General features: G+C 41.2%; 2 protein-coding genes across 4 annotated transcripts; one reads left to right on the plus strand and one right to left on the minus strand.

Annotated features, from left to right (window-relative positions):
• Positions 1 to 757: 757 nt before the first annotated feature.
• On the minus strand, positions 758 to 22,951 carry vwa11 (von Willebrand factor A domain containing 11). Of its 2 annotated transcripts, none has more exons than XM_041933121.1 (18): positions 22,880 to 22,951; positions 10,388 to 10,577; positions 9,621 to 9,757; positions 9,333 to 9,477; positions 9,046 to 9,139; positions 8,632 to 8,760; positions 5,990 to 6,176; positions 5,739 to 5,908; positions 5,364 to 5,476; positions 5,145 to 5,261; positions 4,869 to 5,042; positions 4,618 to 4,750; positions 4,374 to 4,526; positions 3,921 to 4,013; positions 3,133 to 3,404; positions 2,818 to 2,951; positions 1,582 to 1,741; positions 758 to 1,408 (listed from the first exon to the last, which is right to left on the minus strand). In XM_041933121.1, the coding sequence occupies exons 2-18, from the start codon at positions 10,568 to 10,570 to the stop codon at positions 1,028 to 1,030; spliced, it is 2,775 nt and encodes a 924-aa protein (XP_041789055.1). In that variant the 5' UTR covers positions 10,571 to 10,577; positions 22,880 to 22,951; the 3' UTR covers positions 758 to 1,027. The 2 variants fall into 2 exon arrangements, with proteins under 2 accessions (XP_041789055.1, XP_041789054.1); XM_041933120.1 differs by lacking the exon at positions 22,880 to 22,951 and adding an exon at positions 16,868 to 16,905.
• Positions 14,984 to 23,450, plus strand: LOC121603860 (prostaglandin D2 receptor 2). Of its 2 annotated transcripts, XM_041933122.1 has the most exons (3): positions 14,984 to 15,105; positions 15,349 to 15,389; positions 18,067 to 23,450. In XM_041933122.1, the coding sequence occupies exon 3, from the start codon at positions 18,074 to 18,076 to the stop codon at positions 19,430 to 19,432; it is 1,359 nt and encodes a 452-aa protein (XP_041789056.1). In that variant the 5' UTR covers positions 14,984 to 15,105; positions 15,349 to 15,389; positions 18,067 to 18,073; the 3' UTR covers positions 19,433 to 23,450. The 2 variants fall into 2 exon arrangements, with proteins under 2 accessions (XP_041789056.1, XP_041789057.1); XM_041933123.1 differs by lacking the exon at positions 15,349 to 15,389 and having other exon boundaries at positions 14,992 to 15,105.
• Positions 23,451 to 24,272: the final 822 nt, after the last annotated feature.

The raw sequence follows: 24,272 nt of genomic DNA on the forward strand, positions 1-24,272 counted from the left end.
GAGTGAATACAGTAATCCAGGGTTCAGGGCTCAGGATATCAACTGTGTCAAGTACGAGCCTTTGTGATAATGTGCCACAAATAGAATTAATTAACAGCAGCTATGATTTTACAGCTGTGATTAGTTTCAGATCAGTGAAGAATAATACCGTGTGGTTTATGTGTTACAAAAAATGAACTAATACAAGCCCTTTCTGTTGGTAACTTAACAAAGTCAGGGTCATACCTTCAGATGTCAGGTTGTCTGCAAGTCAGTCAGAAGTCTTACCCCTACAGATCACACAGAACACGTCTCTGCTTCCATTCCAGTACAATAGAAGTTAGTTGAACTGAGTACAATGAAAAATTACATCTAAATTTAAGTTCTACTGCAGATTTTGTCTGTAAAAACCCTCACTTCACAGCAATATCATTGTCTCTTCAGATCTCATTGTTGCATCCGCTCTGTCACACATATTTGTCTCAGGTTCTCTGTCCTCCTAAGGTGTGAGCCTAACTGCCTTAAGAAGATCATTCACCCAGGGAAAGTCCATCCATTGATTGTCTTACGATATTATTGGATTTGTTTGCAAACTGTAACAAATAAAAAAACACCAAATCCTGCCGTCTGAAAAAAAGGAAGAGACTTTGGTTAACTTTGGACAACATAATGTTTTTATTACACAAAAATATCAAATGTGTCTATAGATAACAATTTGCTACACATGCATATTTTTTATGTTATTTTTTTCCTGTCTTCTCTGAAAGCATTAGCACCTCACAAAAAAATGTTACAGGCATGTTATTGTGCATTTTAATGGGTGAAGATGTGGGTGTTTTCCAAAGATGGTTGGCAGCGGAACTGAAATGTGTTTCGAACAGAAAGAGAGAGAAAAATCCTCAACAATGTAGTACAACTGAATGAATTTTTTTTTAATCATTGTCGTTTTATCGGACAACTTCAGTACACATTCATCATCCATTTCATAACCAGTGCTCATATTTATTATTATTTAAGCAGGGTATCTGAGCAACCTAACCTAAGCCCTTCAAAGCCTTGTTACGAAGACAGATGCCAGCAGGCACAACCACAGTGGCAGGGAGAGGGTCAAAGAAGGAGGGCCAGCAGAAGGCTCAATGGAATGATAACATTTGCCCACATTGCCAACTTTATCTACAGCCACCAACTCCATAATCTGTGAGCAGCAGGAGGCTGTGTAGTTTGCCATAATGACAGGAGCAGTCAGGGGGGTGTATGAGAGTGTTCCATCGCCCTGACGCAGGGAAACACTCTCTATCCCAGTGCCGTTTCCATCAGTAAGGCTGGCTGAGAGCTGCCACTGGAAATGTCCACACTGAGACATATCTCGAGGGCAATCACCAGCTAGCACACTGACCACTTCACACACAGGTGGAACAAAATCTGTAATCTGGGCAGATAACAGGATAATGAAAGTGAGAACCAAACACCAATTTAGATCTTGCATGACATGTGAAGAACTTCCTCAGTAAAACATATGATTGTGACTATATTCATAAACTTTTTACTGTATTTATGCGTTTCACTCCTTCCAACAGTGTGATCCAGAATGTGTCTGGTTACCTTGGTAACAACAGAGAATCTCAAAACAACGTAATTGGAGTCAACACCATTGGACGACTTCACTTCCATAGTCAGAGTGACATCAGTGCCTGACGGTGTGTCGGCAGGTGGCGTAATGGTCAAAGTCGCGTTACTATATTCTCCAGATGTCAAGATGATGCTGATAAGAGCAGAGAAAATACATTTCATGATTATTGCTGTGAATAATTGATGCGTTTGAGTTTGACTGAAATAGCAACAAGAATTTACAGCCGTGCTAGTGGCTCTGTGAGAGTGTACTTGGGCACAGTGATACTTTGAGCTAAATGCTAATGTCAGCATGCTAACACTGATAATGCCATGCTGATGCTAGCAATTATAATGTTTACCATGTTCATCATTTTAGCATGCTGATATTTGTGAATACGTAAACACCAAGTACATCCAATGGCAAAGCCATTGATTTTTAGTATTAATATATTAGTATTTAGTCATAAACCAAAGTATTGAAGGAATCGAAATTTTGACCCAGTGATGGTGCTGGATAAATTCATCCAGTGTCACTCAAAGCCACAAATGTCAGCCTCATGGTGGCACTACTAGAGGAATCAGCATGTGGGAACCATGAATGTGTACACCAGATTTTTGTCAGTCATCAAGTAGATGGTGAGATATTTCACTGGATAACAGGAAGACTCAGGAGGATCACTAAAGTCATTGTGATTACCACCTGTATCTGTGCCACATTTTATGGTACATAGTATATACATACAGTACATACAGTACATACACATACTATATGTCAAAACATACCAAATCCCTTTAACTGGCAGGCATTCATGGTGTAGGTCACATGAAAACTGACCAAAATGGTTTTGTATAAAGAAAAGATAGCACAAAGGTCAAACTCAGGTTGCGTTCCCATCTCTACACAACCGACCAATCATGCTGTGAAGTGGGTGTGAATGCTACAGAAAAAGTTTGGACGCAACCCGCCCAATCCCATGTCAGAAAGGTGTAAGGGTAGGAGGTTTCCAAAGCTATCTGACTGTCCAAGAAGCAGTTGTGAGTATACTGGCACCTAAAGTATGACCATAACTTTACTCTAACAGGTGTGTTGCACGTTACTCCACCCAGATGTAAGTTTGCCCTAAACTTCAGTCAGTGAGGCAGTGGGAATGGTGTGTTTTATCTGAGACCTGTCAGTATGGATAAGGATATTTAACAAAGGAACTGTTTGTAGTTGCTTTTCCTTACTTGTGTGGGAAGGACATGGGGAAGTTTTTGTCATTTCTGGCATCAATGGAGTATTGACCATCAGAGCCCTGGGTCATGACACTGAAGGTGAGGTTGAAGGCTTTTCCTGGTTCCAAACTGCTGTCTACCACAGCCTAGAGGGAAATCGAAAAGAGAAAGAAGCATATAAAACAGGTGAAGACTAGTTATAATGTTGTTATGCCCCTAGAAAGTTCAAAGCGCTCCACAAAAGTGTAAATGTTCTTTTATTTTACTTTGAATCAAAAAAAATCTGAACCTGTACACAGGACATGAAGAGGAAGTGAAGAGACCAACCTGGATAATCACTTTGGAGACGGACATCTGGGTGGTAGACTGCCTCTGGAAGTTGCTGTTCGACACTTTGTCAGTTCCTCTCAGAAAAACTACAAACTCCCCCTCAGGGACTGATTCAACAGTCACTAAGATGTCTCCGTTGCCCATGTCAGTTGTTGTGCTATTGCTAATAGTCTCAGGACCAGATACAGTTACCAGGCCAACATCTTCAACATTTATTGAGGACGGACCTTTCCTGCCAAGTACTGAGAGCATCAGGGTGGCTGGCTGGCCTGGGTTTCCAGTAGAAAGAAATGAGGAAGCACAACATGGGAAGAGGAAAATTTATTTTCATGGCAACAAGTGGTTATTTTAACAGCAAACACTGGGTAGTTTTAGGAATGGGTGGTGAAAGAGTTCTCTAAAGTTTGAGTGCTTGATTGGGCCATACTATCAAATACTGATTATTTTGGGTTTAGCTCACAGGAGGTCTTTTAGGCCTGAAACAAGAACATTGCCATTTGTGTTCGTTTAATTTTAACTTTCTCTTTGTTTCTTCTTCCTTCCGAGTGGTCCCTGAATGCAACATGCAGGTATTGGTTGAGCGACCCAAACCTGGAAAACCAGTTGCGAGTAGCATCAACATCATCATCACTACCGTATGGTCTTCGACTGCACACTGTGGCACCTGCCTCAGACAACGCGTGTGCAGCAGTTAACTACACTGCCACTTTTTAGTAATTATCCCAAAGGTCATATAAACCTACAACATTGCGAAACAGTAAAATGACTTTATTGATTTACTGTACCTCCTTGTGGACGCCCACTGAGTACGGCATAACCTGGGTGAGGTCCCTTGAAGCTTTCCACAAAGTCATAAATGAAGGTAATGGTACTCTGGCCTGGAAACACAAGACCAGACTTAGAGTCAATACAGATACACACTACGTTATTTTGGCAATAGATGCAGAATTAATTTACATGGTTTACTGGTCTTTGTTAGGTTTCTTGCTACCTCATAGTGACTACCGCTGAATAAAGCATTGCTAGCTGTTTCCCCCGATTTCATTCTTTATTTAAGGTAAGCTAACCAGCTGCCAGATTTAGCCTTGTACTTACCAGATAGAAGTGAGGGTGGTACTGAGCCTCTCATCTAACTGCCAGCAAGAAAGCGAATCGGCAAATTTCCGAAAATTGAACTGCTCCTTTAAGCAGCAAATTAAGTGTATATGCAAGAAGACATCATTTCAACTATTTCTGACCTGTGATTTTTAGTGTGTATGGTTGGTTGGTCTTTATGTGTATCTTCCAGGTTCCTGTCTGCATGTCAGCGTTAAGACGAATTCTCCTCAGGTTGCCCACAGTCTGTATGGTCCCCAGTTTACCACTGGTCTCACTGTGGCTCTGGGTCACACCTGGATTTTGGTAACATGCATCATTAGTCATGAATATGTATCAAATGGCATTCTCAAACAAAAAAGCGGACACTTATCAAGTGTGTGTTACCTGCAGGGTTACTCAGTGTGAAAGTAATGGATTTTCCTGTGATGTATATAGTGATATTTTTCAGAGATTCATCTAATGTGAAGGGGAACGTTTCCTCCTTCCCAAGGTTCCTTGCTCGCTGAAGAACTGTCACCTGATTGGGCGGACAAGAGGAGCAAAATGGATTATTTACATCTCTGTTAACTAATTGGTCCAACCACTAAAGGCCTGGTACATGGTTCAGATAGTACAGATGCACAATTAAAACTTACCAGAGCTGAAGTGGATGTGTCAAGGATGACATCTGTGGCCTCAGGCAACTGTCGTTTAGACACCTGGATGGCCTGTCCTCCAGAGGCTAAAGCCAGGTCCCTGTAGTCTTCAAAGGAAGAAGCTCTGAGGGACCGACGACGCCTACCAGTGACCCCAGTCATGAAGAATGACACCTGTGGGAATCATTTAATGTGGAGACTATACGCCCAGTCCTTTAAGGTAAATTCACTAAAATAAACTGAATGAACAGGGCATTGGTGTCAGTCAGTATTTACCGTTGACTTGGAGCTTCTGACAAGAGCAATAATCGTGTCCTTGAGGCTGATGTCCTTGGCTGTAGCATCAGTGAAAACATAGATGTGGGAGTAGGCAGGGGAACCAGTGAGAGCCAACTGGAGGAATAAAATAATGAAACCAATCAGTTCATTCTGGATTACCACAGTCTGTATTAACACACCCTTGTAATAATCTGGAAAAAGGCGTAGATTTGATACCTGAAGTCCTGACAGGCACATCTCAGGGGGATCACCACCTCCTCTTGCTTTAAGATTAGAGATTTCTCTTTTCATCTCATCAGGGTCTGTTGTCCTGATCATCGGTCCAAAATCTACACAAAAAGCACAGACAAGGGGCTTAGTGTGAAGTATTTTGTACTAAATCTACCTTTCTTCAAATTACTTTTCATCTCACAGATCTTACTCTGTGGAGATGTACTGTCTTTGCCACACTAAATCTACTCTGCATGAGATCATACACTGTAATGTAACTACTATTACAACCCTCCCGTATACAACAGTCTATGGCATTATCACACACCAGGGGTCTAACACCACTAATGGTTTCCTAAACATGAGCAGTAAGGTTCATACCGGGGTCACTGAAGGGCACCAGAATATACTCAGATGGCTCATCCTGCGTCCCTTTTTTGCTGTCAATGATTTCGTAAACAACTGCCCTGGCTTCATCGATGTCATCTGACATGCTGCCAGTAGTGTCGATAACGAAGCACACGACAGAGGAGCGGGCGATCCCCATCATTCTGTGACAAAGAAAGCGAGAGTGAACAATTGAAGGTCTGGAAAATCGAGTTTGAGACGTTTTTCATTTTTGAATGGCATACCTCAGAAAGGCGTTGTCCCCTGCAGCTAAACGGATGTCCTCCAGCAGCTGCAGGCTGGCAGCTGTGGCTGCGTTCACAGCAGCAGTGTGGAGGGCCACGTTGTCCAAGCGACGCTCGTCCTTGTTGATGCCTCCGCGAGGATCTGCTGCGCTCGTCAAGTCAGCTTCACCTCCGTGGCTGCATTTACCTGGTGCAGGACAGAAGGAACACATCAAACTGGGACTTGGTTCAAATAACTATTGAAAGTGGACTTGTGCCTCTTGTGTACTCAAATGTGCTTTTCGGGGTAGACTGAATTAGCTGGCAGAACTGAATCATGTCTTTTACCCCAGGTAGAACAAACATGTTTTCAAGCAATTAGCATGTGAGTATTGCACTTATTATTATGCATTATGCATGTTATGCATGTCAGTTAATGGTCAAGCATAAAATCTACATTCCTTACAGGGCATTAAAGGAAAAGGTGGACATTTAACGATATATGCTTTGCTTTCTTGCTGGGGGTTGGATGAGAGGATTGACACCATTCTCATATCTGTCCAGTAAATACAAAAATAAAGCCAGCAGCCAGTTAACTTAGAGACTTAAGCCTGGAAATGAGGGAAACGGCTCGCCTGTCCAAATGTACCACCACCTATAAAGCTCACTGATTAACATTTTATATCTAAATGACTGCTTCTTGGCCAGAAGCACTCCCTTCCTGGCAATCTCACGGTGACAACAGGACTCCAGGAAGTGACTGCTACATATTAAACTGACAGATGATAGAATGGTTTTGATCTTCTTATCTAATCTTGATAACAAATATAAAATTATAATAAAAATAAAACAAAATAAAAATAAAAATCATCATTATATATCATTATCTGTATTTCTATCACAATAACTTTAGTTATATAGTACCTTTTAATGTAAAGATGTAAGCCACAGTGCTCAGCAAAACAAGATCAGATTAAAACATTGCAAAAAAATAATAGCAATAAAAAAAAAAAACAATTTGACCAAAACACAATACAACATTAAAAGTAGTATTTCTGTTTTCTGCTCATTTCTTTAAAATAACATTTTAACTCAACCAGATGGTAATATCAGTAAGACAAAAAGTAAAAAGAGCTTTTAAAGAACAGCAGTGGTCTGGCAAACAGAGATATATAGTTTTGTATCATCAGCGTGACAGTGGTAAGTGAGGTGCTAACATTGCTAATAGGACCTTGAACGCTTCCTTGAGGAACATTGTATTCAATAACAAACGTCTGTGACACAAAGTCACCTAAACTAACAAAAACATTTCTGTCTGACAGGTATGATTGAAGCCACTCAAGCACTGTGCCAGACAGCCATGAGCAGTCATGTCAAATGCAGCACTCAAATCTCGCAAAAAGAGGACGGCCAGTGTCTGAATCGGTTGAAATTCTCAGGTTGTTTACTCCCTTTAAGAAAGCAGTTCCAGTGCTATGGTCGGTTTGTTAGCCGTACTAGAATATATCCAATATATTATTCGTAATCACATGATCATGTTGTTGATCAAATGCAATCTTAGCAAAGTCACTTATGTAATTAATAACCAAAAGATACACGTTAGAAGCTTAAAAAGTCTCCAACACTTTTGAGCAAGTAAAGATACTGGCAACTCCTCCTCCTATTTTCCATCTGGTCTGCATGAGTACAGGAAACATTCATCATTTGGAGGAGATGACTCTAATAGTTTGGCAGAGGCAGTTGAGGAAAGCCAACATTTGGTGAAAAATAGAAAACCAAGTCCATGAGATAAAATCATTAATATAAAAACATACTTGAGAGGGATCAGATATTCAAAAGCGCTAACTTTATCAGTTTGGTTTTGGGGGAAGCAGGAATTGATGGAATCAAGGCAATTTTCACACGGTTCTTTAGATTCCTGTGATAACGATCAGCAGTTGTGACGCTGTGCAAAATCATGCGTTTCAATTCGTGGCCAGGGTACCTATGCAGCATCTCAACAGAAATCATTTTGTAGAGCGCATGACAGCATTTCTCCTTATTGTTGTAATGGGTAATAACAGCAGAAAGTGGTCAGTTGTTACTCACGACAGTGGAGGTGTGATCAGACTTGAAAAAACAACCAAAGTCAGTTCCTGCTTTCCAAGATTTTTCCAAGTTTTTTGTTGATTTAGACTTCAGTGTGAGCTCCACGTTACAGCTAAGAGGTTTAACCTCTGTGTTTGAGTGCAGACAATCATGAGCAAAGGGGGTTGGAGGAGGCAATAAAAATTGGCCAAAAAAAGGAATTCCAATTTTGCAGCAATATCCTTTGAGCCAGGTATGCAGCTGATGGGTCCGACTGAACTCCAAACCGACCCAGTATGACACACTGCCTGCACGATTCCAGGACAGTGTCGATGAAGGATTTAAAGAATTTTCAGACCACTTACGTTTAATGTCGTTCTATCATCATGTGTCCAAGTCATAACGGTCCAATAGAAATGTTTACATAGGCGTTCCGTTTACATTTCCTCTTTGAGAGCAATTGAAAGACAATCCTCAGGCTCTAGTGATAGCATGTGACCTCACAGCCAGTCCTGCTGCTTGTGACTGTGAATGAATGTGGTCCTAATGTGGTATTTGAATATGTTTTGGAGATATGTTTGTCACTGGTAGCCTACCTTTAGGCTTGGCTGCTGAGAAGATTCCCATGTAGCCTGATGTGAGTTTCTTCTCGTTCAGGATGTTGGGGAGGATGGAATTGGGGCATGTTCCACTGGCACAGTCTCTGCAGGTGGCTGTGTCGACATCTACACAAGCAAAAGGCACGACGAGTTGAACACATTTAACTCCGAACCTAGACAAGTAAACATCACCTTGTTTCATCAGACTGACTTCTGTTGTGTGGTACATGTCAGAACACTGACAGGAGTGCTGTGTCGGAGGTTATATCTAAACATAACTATGCACCCATCTGCCAATCAGAAACAAGTAATAAATTAGATATGCTCACAGATGGACTTTTACCAAACTGATAATAAATCCCACAGAAATATATGCGTAGTCCTCCTCCTAATCATGTGTATTACACACACCTGCCAGATTTTCCAGTGGAAGGTCTGGGCGTATGAGGTTAATGTATGGCTCCGTGTATCCCAGCTCCACCCAGTTACTGTGGCTGTAGAAGTCCTGACAGTGCATGGAAACACACACATTGATCTAACTTACATACATACACACAGAGTTAAGATTTCACATTTAGGACACAGAGTAAAGTAGACTTTAGGACCATTCCTCCTTCCAGTCTCATTTCTTTCCCATTCTGCCTCCTCCTCTGGCCCTTCGACCTCTATGCCCAGCTGTTTCGTTGCAGCCCTCTCACCTGCAGCGTATGAAGGATCCTGCCCAGCATTTCCCTGGCGGCCTGGAAGTTCTCCTCGCGGATGTTAGCCTTAATGGCCACCATGCCCTCCATGATCAGGCCACGTCCCTCCAGAAAGGCTTCTGAGTTGAAGTGGTGTGGAGCACTGGAAACAAATTTTCACAAGTAGTAAGTGTTCAAGCAAATAAAGTTTGAAACTTAGCAACACACCATCCCTTTATTTTTTAATGTCGCTATTAAAGCAAAATAGCCATTTTTTTCACTGTATTGTTTTGAACCCTCTCCTACCTGTTGACAAAGTCACGGTCTACCAGTCCGTTCTGCATGTAGACTTGTTGAAGAGCAGAGTGAAACTTGGCACCGGACACTTCTCCTGTCGCTGTGGGGCCGAGGCAGGCCTGCACCAGCTCTTCGGGAGACGAGCCCTGTGGTCAGAGGACAAAGGCTCCCTGATTCGTGCCTTTCATCTACATTTTCTGATATGAACTGTATGCAATTTTGCACATAAGTGGCACAGTAGCAGCAACTTCACAGATCACTGAAATCCACATTTAACAGGAAAATCGTCTGGACTAGTGCAGCTGTCCTCAGGATGTGACCTGAGCTCCATCAAACCTGTTGTGATTACAAGCTGTCCTGCTTTCTCAGGACAGTCAAAAGATTTTTTCCCTCATGTCAGGTGGATTACTACATAGTGGAGATTTTTCTGCTTTGCCACTTGCAATAAATATTTGCTGGTGAAAACAATTCGGGAGCCACAAATTTCTATGCAACATGTCATGTTCCAATAGTTTCAGGAGCATGAGCACACGGTCAGTCTATGGAGCCTATGACTCTATATAGAAACAACTCCCATAAGCCCCCACTACTCTCCTCACCCTAACACTCTATATTGTTTCAGTGCAACAAGTAGAGTGTTGATTTTCATGTTTAATGTTTTTCATGTTAATATCCAGGCTGAATTTAAACACAGAGGTGTTAAAATCAGTGTGAATGTGTATGAGTGAGTACTAGGTGTGTGTTTCCGCATGCTGATTTCTTATCTTTCATCCTACCGTGGGTTTAAACTCATGACCAGCTGCCTCAGCGACTGCCTGACATGTCTCTGTCACTTTTTGCAACAGAGCCGTTCCCGTAATGCTGATGTGAGTGGATGTCCCACCCCCGATGGGAACAAAGGCCACGGTGAGCTCTGATAGGGCCAGAGCCAGCACTGCTATGCCCAGCACTGAAGTCATGATCAATCTACAGGGAGAGAAAAGTGTTGAAGCATCAGTCATCAGGTCGGAATTAGCTTCGGTACAGGTTAGTTTTTCAGAACCAGAGAATTTAAATCCTGAGCCGTGTATGAGATTTTTCATTAGGCAAATCCAGAGTAACAATGTAAAGGTGAGAGAAACCAACACGTAACAAACACCATGTGTTTGTTCTGACTTTTAGAGGCTTAGTCTGTGACATTCTTTCAATTATCTTTCATCCTTCATTATTCATTCTTTCAATTTTCACAGAAAATAAGAATTTCTAGTCCAGAAGTCCAGTCTAATTATTCAACGTACTGAACGTGACATGATGAGTTCAAAGGCAGACTCACATCTAGTATACACCTGATGTTCTGATGGGCCACACCCAACTACAAGCCATAATGGCTTCCAATGTAAAGTTTGCAACAATCTGTTGCATTTTGTCAAATAAAACATTAAAATAAGATGTAAAAGCAACAATATGAATATATAACCTATATACAAAAAAGTAAATAAATAAAAAGTAGTTTACAATATTGCTGGGATTTATTGGAACTGGAAAAAAAGAAAACATCTTTTAACACTGATTCCTCTAGAACTTATTCTACATTCTACACCTGAATAGAATTTATTTTGTTTTTTGTTTATTTTGTACTACAAAAACCTCAGACTTTCCTCAGCAATGTGGAAAAACTGTTGCTAATGTCATTGCAATGAACAGAACTGAACTTTGAAATACAATCATACCTTGAAACTTCTCGGCTGTGATGATTCCAGTGACTCTTCAAGAAGAGTAACGTGCAACCCCACCACCTCTCTGCCACTGATTATATACAGCACTTTGTATATGATGGGTGGAGACTTGAACATTCAAAAGGGACCAGGTGTGTATGCGTGTTTGGGTGTGTGCGTGCTATCTTCCTTGTAATGCCGTTATCAGTCAAACAGAGGTAGTATCTGATTAGACGCAAGGGTTTTCCCCATAGAAACCTGGTGTAAACAGTTAAAAGGAGTGAAAACACTCATAATTTAAGTCACATCTTGAGGAACATTCCCACATTTTTGTAACTGAGTGCAATGACACATAATTATAATTACTTTTCATTCGCAGGTTTTTACTTCTTGTGGAGGTTCCAATAAATGTGGGGCAAGTTCAGAGACCACTTGATACATTCTTCTCAGCTGTCAAGTTAGAGGTGGAGGAATAGAAGATAATGACTCCACCAGCATGGTTAGACTTTGAATTGATAATACTGTATTTACACGACACACAATAGAATGTGATGATTTGCAAAACACTGAAACATTTAATTGAAAGTGGCACAAAGACAACATTTCAAATGTTGAAATTTCATTGGTTTTTGAAAATCATATCCAGCTCTGCTGCATCACTTCTTTGAACAACTCTCTGTAAGCGTTTGGGAACTGAGGAGACTAACTGCTGTCAGTCAGAAAGTGGAATGTTTTCCCAGTCTTGCTTGATGATGATTTCAGCTTTTTATGTTTCCAAATCCACCAAACATTTTCAATGGGTGACTGCAGGCAGGTCAGTTTGTCAGTTTTGTGACTCTTTTACTACAGAGCCGTGCTGTCGGAATACGAGCAGAATGTGGTTTGGCTTCGTCTCGATGAAGTAAGACCTTCCCTGAAAATAACATAGTCTCTTGGCAGCAAATGTTACTCCAAAATCTCCAAAGTTTATATGTGGATCAGCATTAATGGAGCCTTCACAAGTGTGCAGGTCACACATGTGCCATGTGCACTAATGCCCCTCCAGACCATCACGGGTGCTGGCTTTTGAACTGTGTGCTGATAACAAGCCGGACGGTCCCTCTCCTCTTCAGCCCGGAGGACGCAGCGTCCATGACTTCCAACAAGAATTTAAACTTTGACTCGTCAGACCACAGGACAGTTTTCCACTTCGCCTCAGTCCATCTTAAATTCTTCTTTTTCCACGTTCTTTGCAGTTTTACATTTAGAAACATTCTTCTTAAATTGTTTCACTATTTGTCAGCGCAGTCTGTCACAGAGTGGTGAACCCCTCCCCATCTCTACTGCAGAAAGATTTTTTAGACTAACCTGTTGCCAGTTAACCTCATTCATGGTGAGATCTTCCTCCAGCTGTTTTCTTTTTGCACTTCACAACTTTTCCAGTCTTTTGTTGCCATTGTCCCATCTTTTTTGAAATGTGTTGCTGTCATCAAATTAAAAAAACAATGAAATTTCTCAGTTTCAACATTTGACATGTTGTCTTTGTGCTGCTTTTTAATTAAATATGAGTTTTCAGTGTATTGCAAATGATCCCATTCTGTTTCTATTTTTGTTTTACACAGTGTCCCAACTTTTTTGGAAACAGGGTTGCAACTTGTTTTCAACAAGTCAGTTGACAAGGGAACTGCTGTACAGACTGGGTATGAATTTAAATTTTCATGAAATGTTTCCCCATGAATTGCCCTCCTCCCGTCACCTGCTCTGTATCCAGGATACACTCGACTTAGCCAAAGCTTTCCCGGGACCTGGGACAGATTATGGTCTTAACTGTTCTGAGGTCAGAGTTTGACATTTTCTCAGAATTGTTTATGAGACAACAACTTTTCTTTGAAATCACATTTTATTGTACGGCGTTATGCAACAAGTTATAGTATGACATCTCAGATTAATGTTTAACCTGGTAACTGGTCGGAAACAACCTGATTCATCTCCACCCAAACAACTTATCATTTTACCGTCAAAGGGTCTAGACGGTGCAGTTCCTTTCAACATCATTCTTGGAGAAAAGTCAAGTTCTCCTCTTACCCCAATCTACAGGTCCAAAGAGCAGCGAGGGAGGAAGGAGCAGTGGCAGAGCAAGTGAGTGAGTGAGGACTTTTACGCTATATTTATCTAACAACTATAGATACCATGAAAATTCAGATTTTACATATGAACGTGTGATGTGCCTATAAAATATGATGCCATGATACATCCAAGAACCCAGCAGTAAGATGTAAGAAGAAGTTAAAACTAGCTCCACCTCCAACTACAACAGTAAAACACTATTAACACATTAATGCATTAGTAATAATACCCAATCACCAACAAATCACCCACAGGGGCCTGTTTTTCTGCATTATGAATACATTTGCTTTTTAGACTTATTCTTTGCTTCTGATACTAAGCTTTCACTGAAGTGACATTTTCTGGGACTGCAGGTCTTTTACTTGTAATGGAGTATCTTTACATTGCAGTAGTGGTTAGACTATACCCTGAGGGATGCCATTACTCCAACAGAAGTTGACATATTCTTGGTTAATTTTTAATCCTCTGTATTGAGTCGTGTTCACCACCAGATGGCGACAGACACTTTTGTAACTTCTAAGCAAAACACAGTTTTGGCCTCTTCACACTTTGCTCTGATAGACGGTGAGTTGGCCAGCAGGCCATATTTGAATGTGGCTCTAGTTAAATGTAGATTAGGACTGGTATGTTAACTGTACAAAGAGTGTGAATTTGCCTGCACATAGATATATACTTTGTATTCATGCAATGTATCGTCATGGAAACTACGACACAGTATGAAGCATCAGGGTGTTATAATTGACCTCTGTTCCCGTTAGATTTGCACTTTTTCACTGAACTAATGATATTTACTGTATGTTCTCATTTAATCAACAATGTCACGTTTAAGTTTGATAAGCAGGCCTCTCTAATCTGTCATGTCAGGTTTGTTGCAATAGATACACGCCTCAATGACAACATTCACTCATTTTTTATATCACTTTTCAGTAAGTTAGCATGAACAGTGGCTGGCCTGTTCATGTCAGAGATAACTGGCCAATGAGACTCGGTCCATGCAGGTCCAACCTCTGTACGGTGCAGTCCCAGCCCAAGAAGATAACTGTGAACCCCACCAGGAAATCAGTGCTCCTTCTGACAGAGATCCTGCAAGAGCTCTGTCACTCTGAGCCCAGCGCTGCCTTACCTTACCTGTGACCTAAATAAATCCTACATCTGTGATCTAAAGATATTTTGGCTTGTTCTTGGGCTTCCAACTAAAGAATCAGGTTAACAAGGTGAACAAGTTCACACAAGTCCAGCACAAGCATGGTAATCGGTCACGTAGGACAGATGATGACATATCACAGATAGCATATCAGTTCACGCTCTGTGACTGCCTGTTTTTTTGTTTTTCTCTGATGCAGTTTTCTTACATTTCCCTCTTCCCACACCTGACTGAAAGCTCAGTCCCATTTCCATCAATGTTAAAGCCTCCCTCACCCATCAGTGAGTCAAATCTTATCTGCATATAGGGTGGAGCAAAGGGAGGTATGTCTGTGTGTGTGTGTGTGTGTGTGTGTGTGTGTGTGTGTGTGTGTGTGTGTGTGTGTGTGTCAGGGCTTCAGTGGGCGTCTCCTGAACAAGAGGGCTGTAGAAAGTGACAGAACTGGGGGGGATGAGTGCTTTTCACAAGAAGACAAAAGAGGAAGACAGAACAGGAATTTTGGAATGAAATACTGTGACTTTCTCCCTCTGCTGTGAAAGTAACCCGACAGGTGAGTGTTACAAATGCTTTAAAACGAATTCACAGTTCACAGCACTATGATGATCGTATGAAGCCGCAATCACATTAGTGCATGAGAGCATGTTATGATGTTACTGACTTTTCATGGTTTCCATCTACTTTTACTTTTATTAAGCATTTGTTAATGTTGAATGTGTACCTCTTACTATACTGTACTTTACACTATTATACTTATACTTGCAGTTGTTAATAGGTTTTGTTGTTGTTGTTGTAGACCTGCTTTTTGCCCATGCTGTCCTAATACTCCCACAGCAGGTATGTTTTTCTAATATATTTAATTCATGGGTCATGCATGCTGGAAGGGTTATTGCTTCATTTCATCATACAGCTCTATAACACAAACCGCTGGTTCTTTTCTCATGAAAGATACTGTCTCTTATCACCACATATTACGCTCCAGTACAGCTGGAATCTGCAGATATTGATATTAGGAATTCATTTACAAACTGGTACTATATCATATAGTTTTCCATGTATATACACTATATACACTCAGTTGCCAGGTACTAGGTACACTTTCAGGAAGGCTAAAATGTGTAGTTTGCTCTTGAAGCTGTTTAGAGAGGTGTTTATTCAGCATTATGGCCCCTGAGGAGGCTGTATTTTATAGTGCTGCTGAACTGTATTGCTTGATACCTAGTGGTGCTTCTAACATCTTGTCCACCTGATTTATATCAATGATTGTATACTGACTATTTGCTGGTTTTACCAAATAAAAATGCTGACAAGCAATCAAACAGCAGAGCAGCTAATAAGGAGCAATTACAGAGGCAAACACGAGTAGGATTATGGTGCCAGCTGCAATTTTAAAATCACCTCCTACATGAGAGTGCACTGCTAAACACTGACAGCTTGTCAGGCACACTGAGCACTGTTCATGGAACTGAAATCATAAAAAGGAAGTATTATTGGCTCACCTTGACCTTTATTCCTCTGTTCTGTATGTTCAGGATTCTGTTTCCCAAATTGTGCTTATTCGTGCTCTCAATTTGTAACTTTAAAGGCAGCTGTCACACCAAGACATTCAGAAATCAAAATTTTATTCACACAAAAACACCCTCTGTTTGAGACCATATATGCAGTTTACACTTGAGGGGGGAAGGAGTCACATCAGTGTTGCGTCATGGATACGTTTGCTCATGCGTCTGTATTCGTGTGGAGACACGGTGCTGTGTTTACCTCATCTAGGCCACGAGGATAAGGGGATGTGACTAAGTATGTTTCCGTGGCTGTTTGTAAGAATACAATGGCAACACTTAATTTGAAGTCAATTTTTTTTTTATTCTGAAATATTTATATAATTAGACGTCCGCATATCTCCTATTTCTTGCAAATAGGCTAATGCCATACCTCCTATAACCATTACTTAACTGAGCTACTGAATAATACGGTTTTAACACGATTGTGTCACATAAAAATATCATCTAGAATTGGAGAAATAATTGAGAATTTGCAGATGAGAAGAGTACTGGGATAAGGCAGTGGGAATCTAAGTAGCTGAAGCTCCCCATCAGGTCACAGAGTCTGACAGATCAGACCATACATTGTAACTCTGGGATGTAACAGTGGCGCTGAGCTAAATTTCTTTCGAGTATGTTTAGGGGTCACATTGGTTTAACTGTTCAGTTTGTGTTGTTGTATGTTAGCACTGCTAATAAGCTCCTGTAAGCAGATACATGAGCTCCAACTTTTTCTCAGCTAACTGGTTCCACAGTAATGAAAATAGTGTTTACCTACAGCTACTGCCAACCATGCAGCCCAGCAAGTCAGTCTTCATCGTTCTGGTGACTTGCTCGCTAGCCAATGCTGCCAGCTCCCTGAGTCCAGACTAGGGTTTGGTCTGTTGGCACATGGGGAAATGGGTGCAGTTACATTACTATGGAAACATTCTGGCATGGGGTGACGTTGATGGGCTTTGCATCATAAACAGACTTGAAAAAGGGGGCAGAAAGACACCATCTTAGTAAAAAGGTTTGACTACTTTATTACTTGCACTTTCAGTTAACTTAGGTGTCCCGGCAGTTTGACCCAAGAAGAATAACATGCAGTGGTTATCTCCATGAGAGATGGATAGACACATAGATAAACACTAATCCTGACAATGGCATGCTGGTATCTCCTTCTCTCTGCCTGTATTGCTTAACTAAGCATCTGTAGTTGCTGGTATGTGGCTAGACCACAGGGACATGCTTTGGCATGTTGTTCTCACCAAACATATACTGTGGAAAGTGTGTTTGTCTCATTTGGGTTGGTAGAGAATGATGATTAAAGGAAAAATTGAACGTCCTTATATTATAGTGTTTTGGGTGGATTACAGGACCATGGTGCACACCTACCAGCAGGCAGAAATTTTCAATTGCATGTGTATCCCAAGGGCAGTCATTGCATTTGCTTATCATGATGCAATTTCAAAGATTGTAGAGGAGGACATGAATATATGATGGGTGAAATGTCCTGGAACTGTCTTTCTTGCTTATTTTTTTTATGGCGTGACTGTACAATCCAAAATCCCAAACTGTAACCCTCTGAGACTTCATTTGATTAGATTTCTTTGCAGTTTCCTCAGCAGCAAAGTAGATTTACTACTTGAGCAATAAAGATTAACAAGCCAGACGATTATGGTGCTCATCTCATTTAGTCATTGTACACAAGAAAAGGGGATGTTGACTTATCGGCTCTCTACAAGCAAGGGCAAGCCTACTGGTCATGTCATCATCAACATCACCATCATCAGCACCATCACCGTTCAACGCATGATTCTCAGATAGCTTTCCCACTGTACACAAGAACATGTATAAAAAACATCAGCTAGGGCAGAAGGTGACGTACAAAGCACTTAGCTTTCAAACAAGAACCAGCATGTGTGCACCTCCAAACCCTAACCCGAAATCTGATTTCAATCTGTCTCCATTAACTTCTTTTTGTCTTTCAGAGCACTGATGTCAAACACAACTTTGACCGTAGATGCCTTCGGGGGACAGCTGATCTGTCCCCAGCTACAGATAATGAGGAACCACAGGCTCAACAACAACTCAAAGGCCAATTTGGTGGTGGTTTGCATCCACGGTCTGGTCTCCTGCCTGGGGATTTTGGAGAACGCCCTGATCCTCTGGGTGGTGGGCTTCCGCCTGCGGCGCCGCACTGTTGCCTCCGTCTGGGTGCTCAACCTGGCCATGTCTGACTTCCTGACAACGCTGACGCTGCCCCTCTTCACCTTCTACCTGGACTCCTCACATAGCTGGGAGCTTGGCAGCCCACTTTGCAAAACACAGGCATCCATCTTCTTCTTGAACATGTTTGTGTCGGCCTTCCTGCTGGCAGCCATTTCACTGGACCGCTGCCTACTGGTCGCCAAGCCAGTGTGGAGCCAGAACCACCGGTCAGTGGCAGGAGCATGGAAGGTGTGTCTATTGGGTTGGCTTTGGGCAGCAATGAACACTTTACCTTACTTCCTGTTCCGCTCAGTGACTGAGAAAGAGGATGGGAGGAAGCTGTGCTACCATAATTTTGCCTTGTATTCATCCTCTCAAGCCACTCTGGAGAGAGATTGCAATGTGAGGCAGGCGGCAACAGCCATCTCCAAGCTGCTGCTAGCATTCCTGGTCCCCCTGGTGGTGATTGCAGGAAGCTACATCCAAATTGGTCTCAGCCTGAGGAAGAGGAGCAGAAGGAGGAAGCAGAGTGCCAGTAGGTTTACTGATGCACTTATTGTGTCAAACAAAGATGGGGCATCAGGAGCTACAAATGCCCCTACAGCCACAAAAACCACTAATTTTTTTCTCAAGCCTCTAGCCTCCGGTCCATCTTCATCCCTGACACCCACAGCCTTGTCCCCTTCTACCTCCAATCAGAACAATCACAGCCAGCTGTCCAAGAGTTTCACCAAGATGGTGACATTTGTGATTGCAGCATTTGCACTGTGCTGGGCTCCATATCACATCTTCTGCATAATCGAAGTGACAGCCCAGTACAGGAGCGAAAATATCAACCTGGTGGAGGTGGGGCTGCCCATAGCCACAACCTTTGCATTCTTGAATCCAGTGTTGAACCCTATTCTGTATGCCTTCAGCTGCCCAAACTTCTGCGTCAGGATTCGACAGAGTCTGGGTGCAGTGTTTGACGGTCTGGTAGAAGAGAGAGGGGGTTTACTGATGGCACCAGGGAGAAGTTTAAGAGCACATATTAAGAGGAAGAACAGTCGAGACACAGGCCTTGGAGTACCAGTGTCACCAAAGGGTTCATGTGCAGCCCCTTTCCCAAGGCAAGAGTCAAAAACTGATGTGGAACATTCATGCTAGATGCAACTGGATTTTTGGCTCTACGTTTAATTTAGTTTAATGCTAATTTATCATTAGTCATGTTACATGTGTCTTTATGCCCAATTCAGTGGATTGCCCTGTGACCATTCACATAAAAACTGCAGCCACCATTTGGAACAGGAATTAGTAACAATGCTTGATACAGTATCTTTATGGGTTCTAGCGATGGCTATGTTGATATGCTGGCCGGTCCTTACACCGCTGTTCAGCAATTATAGGACCGACTACTATGACATTTACAGTGCCCACAGAGTGGTCTTACTGACCTCGGTCACCTTAACTTGGTATAAGGTTGAAATGTTTGTCTACTGAAATATCTTGCAAACTATTGGATGGATTGCTGAGAAATTTGACACAGATATGTATGTTCCCCAGAGGATAAAATGTAATAACTTTGATGAACCTCTGCTTAACAAATAGTGCTATTGTCAGGTCATTCAAAACATTCATTTTTGTCCAGTACTTTAGTTTCTGACCAAACACCTGCAAAACTAATGCCATCCCCAGTAACCGCAGCTGTACCTGATAAACATCAAGGTCAGCATTGCCATAGTGAGCATGCTGATATTAGCATTTAGCTCAAACCACATCGTTCATGGGTGAAGATCACTAACCTTGGTGGTCTCTTGATTTTTCCTGTAGCGCCACGATGATGATGACATTTGCGGTTTTAAGGGTGATGTCTCGATAGTTATTGGATGGGTTAGAGGTGTTAGGGTTAGCCATGAAATTTGGCACAGATATTAATGTCCTCCTTAGGATCAATTGTAATAACAATTGGTGATCCCTTTCCATCTAGTGCCATCATCAGGTCGAAATTTGTTCAACACTTTATAACAAAATATCTAGAAGAACATGCACCACATCCCCCCCTGTTCATTCAAATGAGCAAATGTTTGCATGCAAACATCTAAAACTAAGACAGTGAACAGGGAAAACAACATACATATCTGCTAAACATCAGCCTGTTAGCATTGTCTGTGTTGTTGCACTACATGTCTCAGAACTCACCCCAATATTTGCATTTTGTCTATATTCAAATTTTGTCAAAAATATTTTGCATGACATTGAGCTGCTTCACTTTCATAAATGAAATTATTTCTGTTTGTCTGTATCGCTACAGTGTTAAATGGTAAAGTATTTTGTACCAACAGAAATTATTGGTCCGCTTTGGTTTGTTTGGTTTTGCAGGCACTTCAATCACTCAACACTAACATGTTGTCATCTGATTCTTGTGCTCTGAATTTCCTTATTTTTTCCCCTTCCCACAGTAAACTGTAAATATGAACAGGAAAATATGGAAAAGATAAATCTGAGTTGTCATGAGATGAATTAAGGGATAGAAAGGAACACACAATAGATTTCTACTCCAACAAAATTAGGTTTATTGTTTCAGTTCGTATTCAAGTAACTTTTTCATGGCTCTGAATCCAAAATCTTTGCGTTCTGTAGATTCTGGGCTCATGCTGTACAATTTTTGGCCACCAGAGGGAAGCATAGCTCTGATTACATAAACAGGTAAAAACGATAAAGCAGGATTATGCTTTTCAGGTCCTATAATCTACGAGCACATTAGAATCTGAACTGCTGAACGTCTGAGAACATTCCTGAGTGATTGGATTTTATCATATCTGATATCCATTTTGATTGACTGTCTCATCACCGCCGTCACAGTTGTCTGGTCCCATTACACTCAATTGGACACCCACCCACACACACACACATAAGATGAGGTGTAATGTAGGCCACAGCAGTGTGGGATTACCATGGAGGTACCGTAGTTGTAATTTGGAGAGAATATCAGAGAGTGAAGATTCAGAATATAAAGACAGAGCAGGATTAAACCTAACGGGTCAGACTGACATACAAAGCTCCACTTTCCCTTCAGCCATTCAGTTCCAGCAGATTATCTCTCTCTCTCCCTCCCCTTGGGAGTATCTCTCATTTTCTCCCTCTCTGTATTTATTTATTTCTCTCTTTATGTCTTTTTGGCTTTGGTTTGATGGAGCTAACAAAGACACAATGAACTCAAAGTGACAAAGACACAGGAAAGAAAGAAAGAGGAAGAAAGGAAGGAAGAATTACACAAGGAAAAGTGTCATCAGAGGTTGACATGCATCCTGTGTACATTTATACATTTTTTTACAGTCAGCAATATAAAACAGGGGCATTGCAGAACAAGAATATGTAAAAAAAAAAAAAAAATAGTCTGAAGGGATCTTGCAAGGCACCGTACTATTATTTGGGGGAAGTGTTGTGTGGGTTCATTTAGCTGGAGGGTTAACCCTAACCATATAGCTTTTACAATTATGTCATAAATCTCTACACAGATCACCCTCACCTTCATAATAAAGTACAAAAAGTTATATGTCACATAAAGTCATATCTTATATGTAATTAGTTCATCACAATGTGTTTGTCCAATTCTAAATAAGATCTGAAGAAAATATTGTGAACTCTGGGGAGGGTTTTGCTTTTTTGTAATGGTTCACCTACCTGCCCACTTCAACAATTTTTGTGCTGTCCCTAAATGATGGAGTAATGAGTGGATGGAGGAGGAAGGAAATCCAAGAGGCAAGAATAGGGCCAACAAACATGACTCACCTGAATAGTCTTAATATTTCTTGGTATCATTATAGAATTTCTGTGAGGAGATGTGAATGGAATGATGTAGGAAAGATGAGAGTACACTGACGCTCAACAGCAGAGAAGAAGGAAACACACAGATAAGGAAAAAGATAATGAAACCGCAGGAGAACAGTGAGAACACTGACGACATATGTTGAAAGCGATGGAGTCACAGAGATTATATGATAATGATGATAACAGTTGGTACGGATAAGAGATAAGGAAGGAATGAAAGTGAGAGTATGTGGAGGGTTTTGCTTTAAAAGGGTTTAATACACTGCCACAGTGCTTTCCACTGCTTACAGCTGACAGCTGCTGACTACAAAACGAAAGCGCATCGCACGTCAGTGATTAAACATCATGCACTGAAGTATACACTCACGCATACACATACAGAGAAGATATGCATTTGCATTTGCATTTGTACAGAAAAACCTCACATGCACACAAAAATTGGATTTGCATGTATCATGTCAATGCAAAAAGAGATCAAACTACATTTCTATAGATAGAAGAAGAGTGTAATAAACCTCAACTCATGTGCTATGTTTCTTCTCTATTATGACTGCAAGTATTTACATGGTTTATATACATAAAGTTTATCACAGAATGTGAATCTTTACACATTCATACTGTATATTGTGTCTGTAATTACAACATTGTATTAATGAAGAGTCTCATCTATCATGGTTGACTGTTGAATGGCGATAAACACAAATAACCCTTTATATTATAAATGAACTGATACAGTAAAAAGAAAGAACATGTGATGACTCAAATGTTTAGTGTCGCACTTACCCCTGGGCTCCAAGGCAGGACCAGGATTTGTTTTGGTTTCAAGGTTCTGAGGAAATTCCAGTACAATAGCTGTCCTTTGCTATGCTTCTCCTTTTCATATTAAATATCTGAGGGCAAGACTGTCAGGCAGTCGGTACGTTTGTCAGTGCTGGCAAGAATACCACACTGCTTTGTTACGCCACATGCAGCAGCATGTTAATTTGTTTGCTGTTGTGACTTGTTAATAACATTTTTAAGGAGATGGGAGTGATCGTGGTTAATACATTTCAGGTACCCAGAAAGTCAAACAGTGTTTATTTATTTCTGTGACTGGTACTGTGTTCTGTTTCTGGTTCACTGTGACTCAAATTGTGACATACTGATGTTGTTGTTAACTTGATTAAGGATACTGACAAACCTTATGTAACTTATGGACTTCTACATATTGATTCCTAAGAATCAGTCGATATAATGACATTGGTAGATTTTATTTAGTGGTTATTATGAACTGATTTCCGGCGACTTTATGTACAGATTATTGATTTGGATAGTAAGGATTAAAGCCTAATGGGCATCATGTGGGTGAACTACACAGTGCTGTCTTTGCCTGGTGTAATGGTGCATTCCCAATATCTGCTTGTCAATTGGATGGGATGATGCACCACTTGAATAACTTCAGTGTACATAATGAGAAATTATGGAGTCATTCAGCATCTGATTGAGAATTAATCAGGAATGAGCAATTAAAATAAAGATGATGATATATGCAGATACAAAGATATCTTGCCACAAATACCAATAATGCAAGCCTATGTAACTTTTCAGTCACTGTAGCTACAAGCGTCAATTGGGGCATAATGGTAATGCAAAAGTAGAGAAGAGTCATAGTCAGCGAACTGACTCAGTAATGCCCCTTACACAGCAATACCTATCTGCAGTTTGCTAACATTAGGTCTAACCAGGCCAGGTACGGCTGTAGCTGCAAAACCCCTGCATGTACTCAGCTGAGAGGGGTTCCATGTTATTGCTTGTGAATTCACCTTTACATTTGTAAAGGGAAAAATGTTATTTCATCTCATAAAATATCTCTGTTTAAAGGAGATACATGTATGTAAGAATTGGCGACTTTTTGAATTCAAACGCCAAAGCAGGGAGGACATTTTCAGGCCGGGTAGATCTGTGGGAGTGCTGGCACTGAGGTGGGCACCAGAACCGGATCCGGGTGAGCGGGCAGCAGAGCCAGGCTTAGCTGCCTCCCAGGATCAAATTACAAATTTAGGTGATTTGCAGCGGCTCCAGCCAGGACTCTGACTCAGGGGATGACAAATACACAGCGAGTTCAGGCGGGGGCAGGAGAGGTGTGAAATGTGAGAGGATTGAGAGGGAGGTCAATGCTCACATCCAGAGTCCTGAG

This window comes from Chelmon rostratus, chromosome 3 (genome assembly GCF_017976325.1).
Source record: "Chelmon rostratus isolate fCheRos1 chromosome 3, fCheRos1.pri, whole genome shotgun sequence".
Classification (NCBI taxonomy): domain Eukaryota; kingdom Metazoa; phylum Chordata; class Actinopteri; order Chaetodontiformes; family Chaetodontidae; genus Chelmon; species Chelmon rostratus.

What these genes read in the sequence shown, in the direction of transcription:
- vwa11 (XM_041933120.1), bottom strand. Translation starts at nt 16,887, where the DNA reads ATGGTTGGCAGTAGCTGTAG. An exon ending in ACACATCCACTTCAGCTCTG is followed by an intron (nt 4,751 to 4,868) that starts GTAAGTTTTAAT and finishes CCGCCCAATCAG; the next exon opens with GTGACAGTTCTTCAGCGAGC. An exon ending in CCCATGTCCTTCCCACACAA is followed by an intron (nt 1,742 to 2,817) that starts GTAAGGAAAAGC and finishes TGCTCTTATCAG; the next exon opens with CATCATCTTGACATCTGGAG.
- LOC121603860 (XM_041933122.1), top strand. Translation starts at nt 18,074, where the DNA reads ATGTCAAACACAACTTTGACCGTAGATGCCTTCGGGGGACAGCTGATC.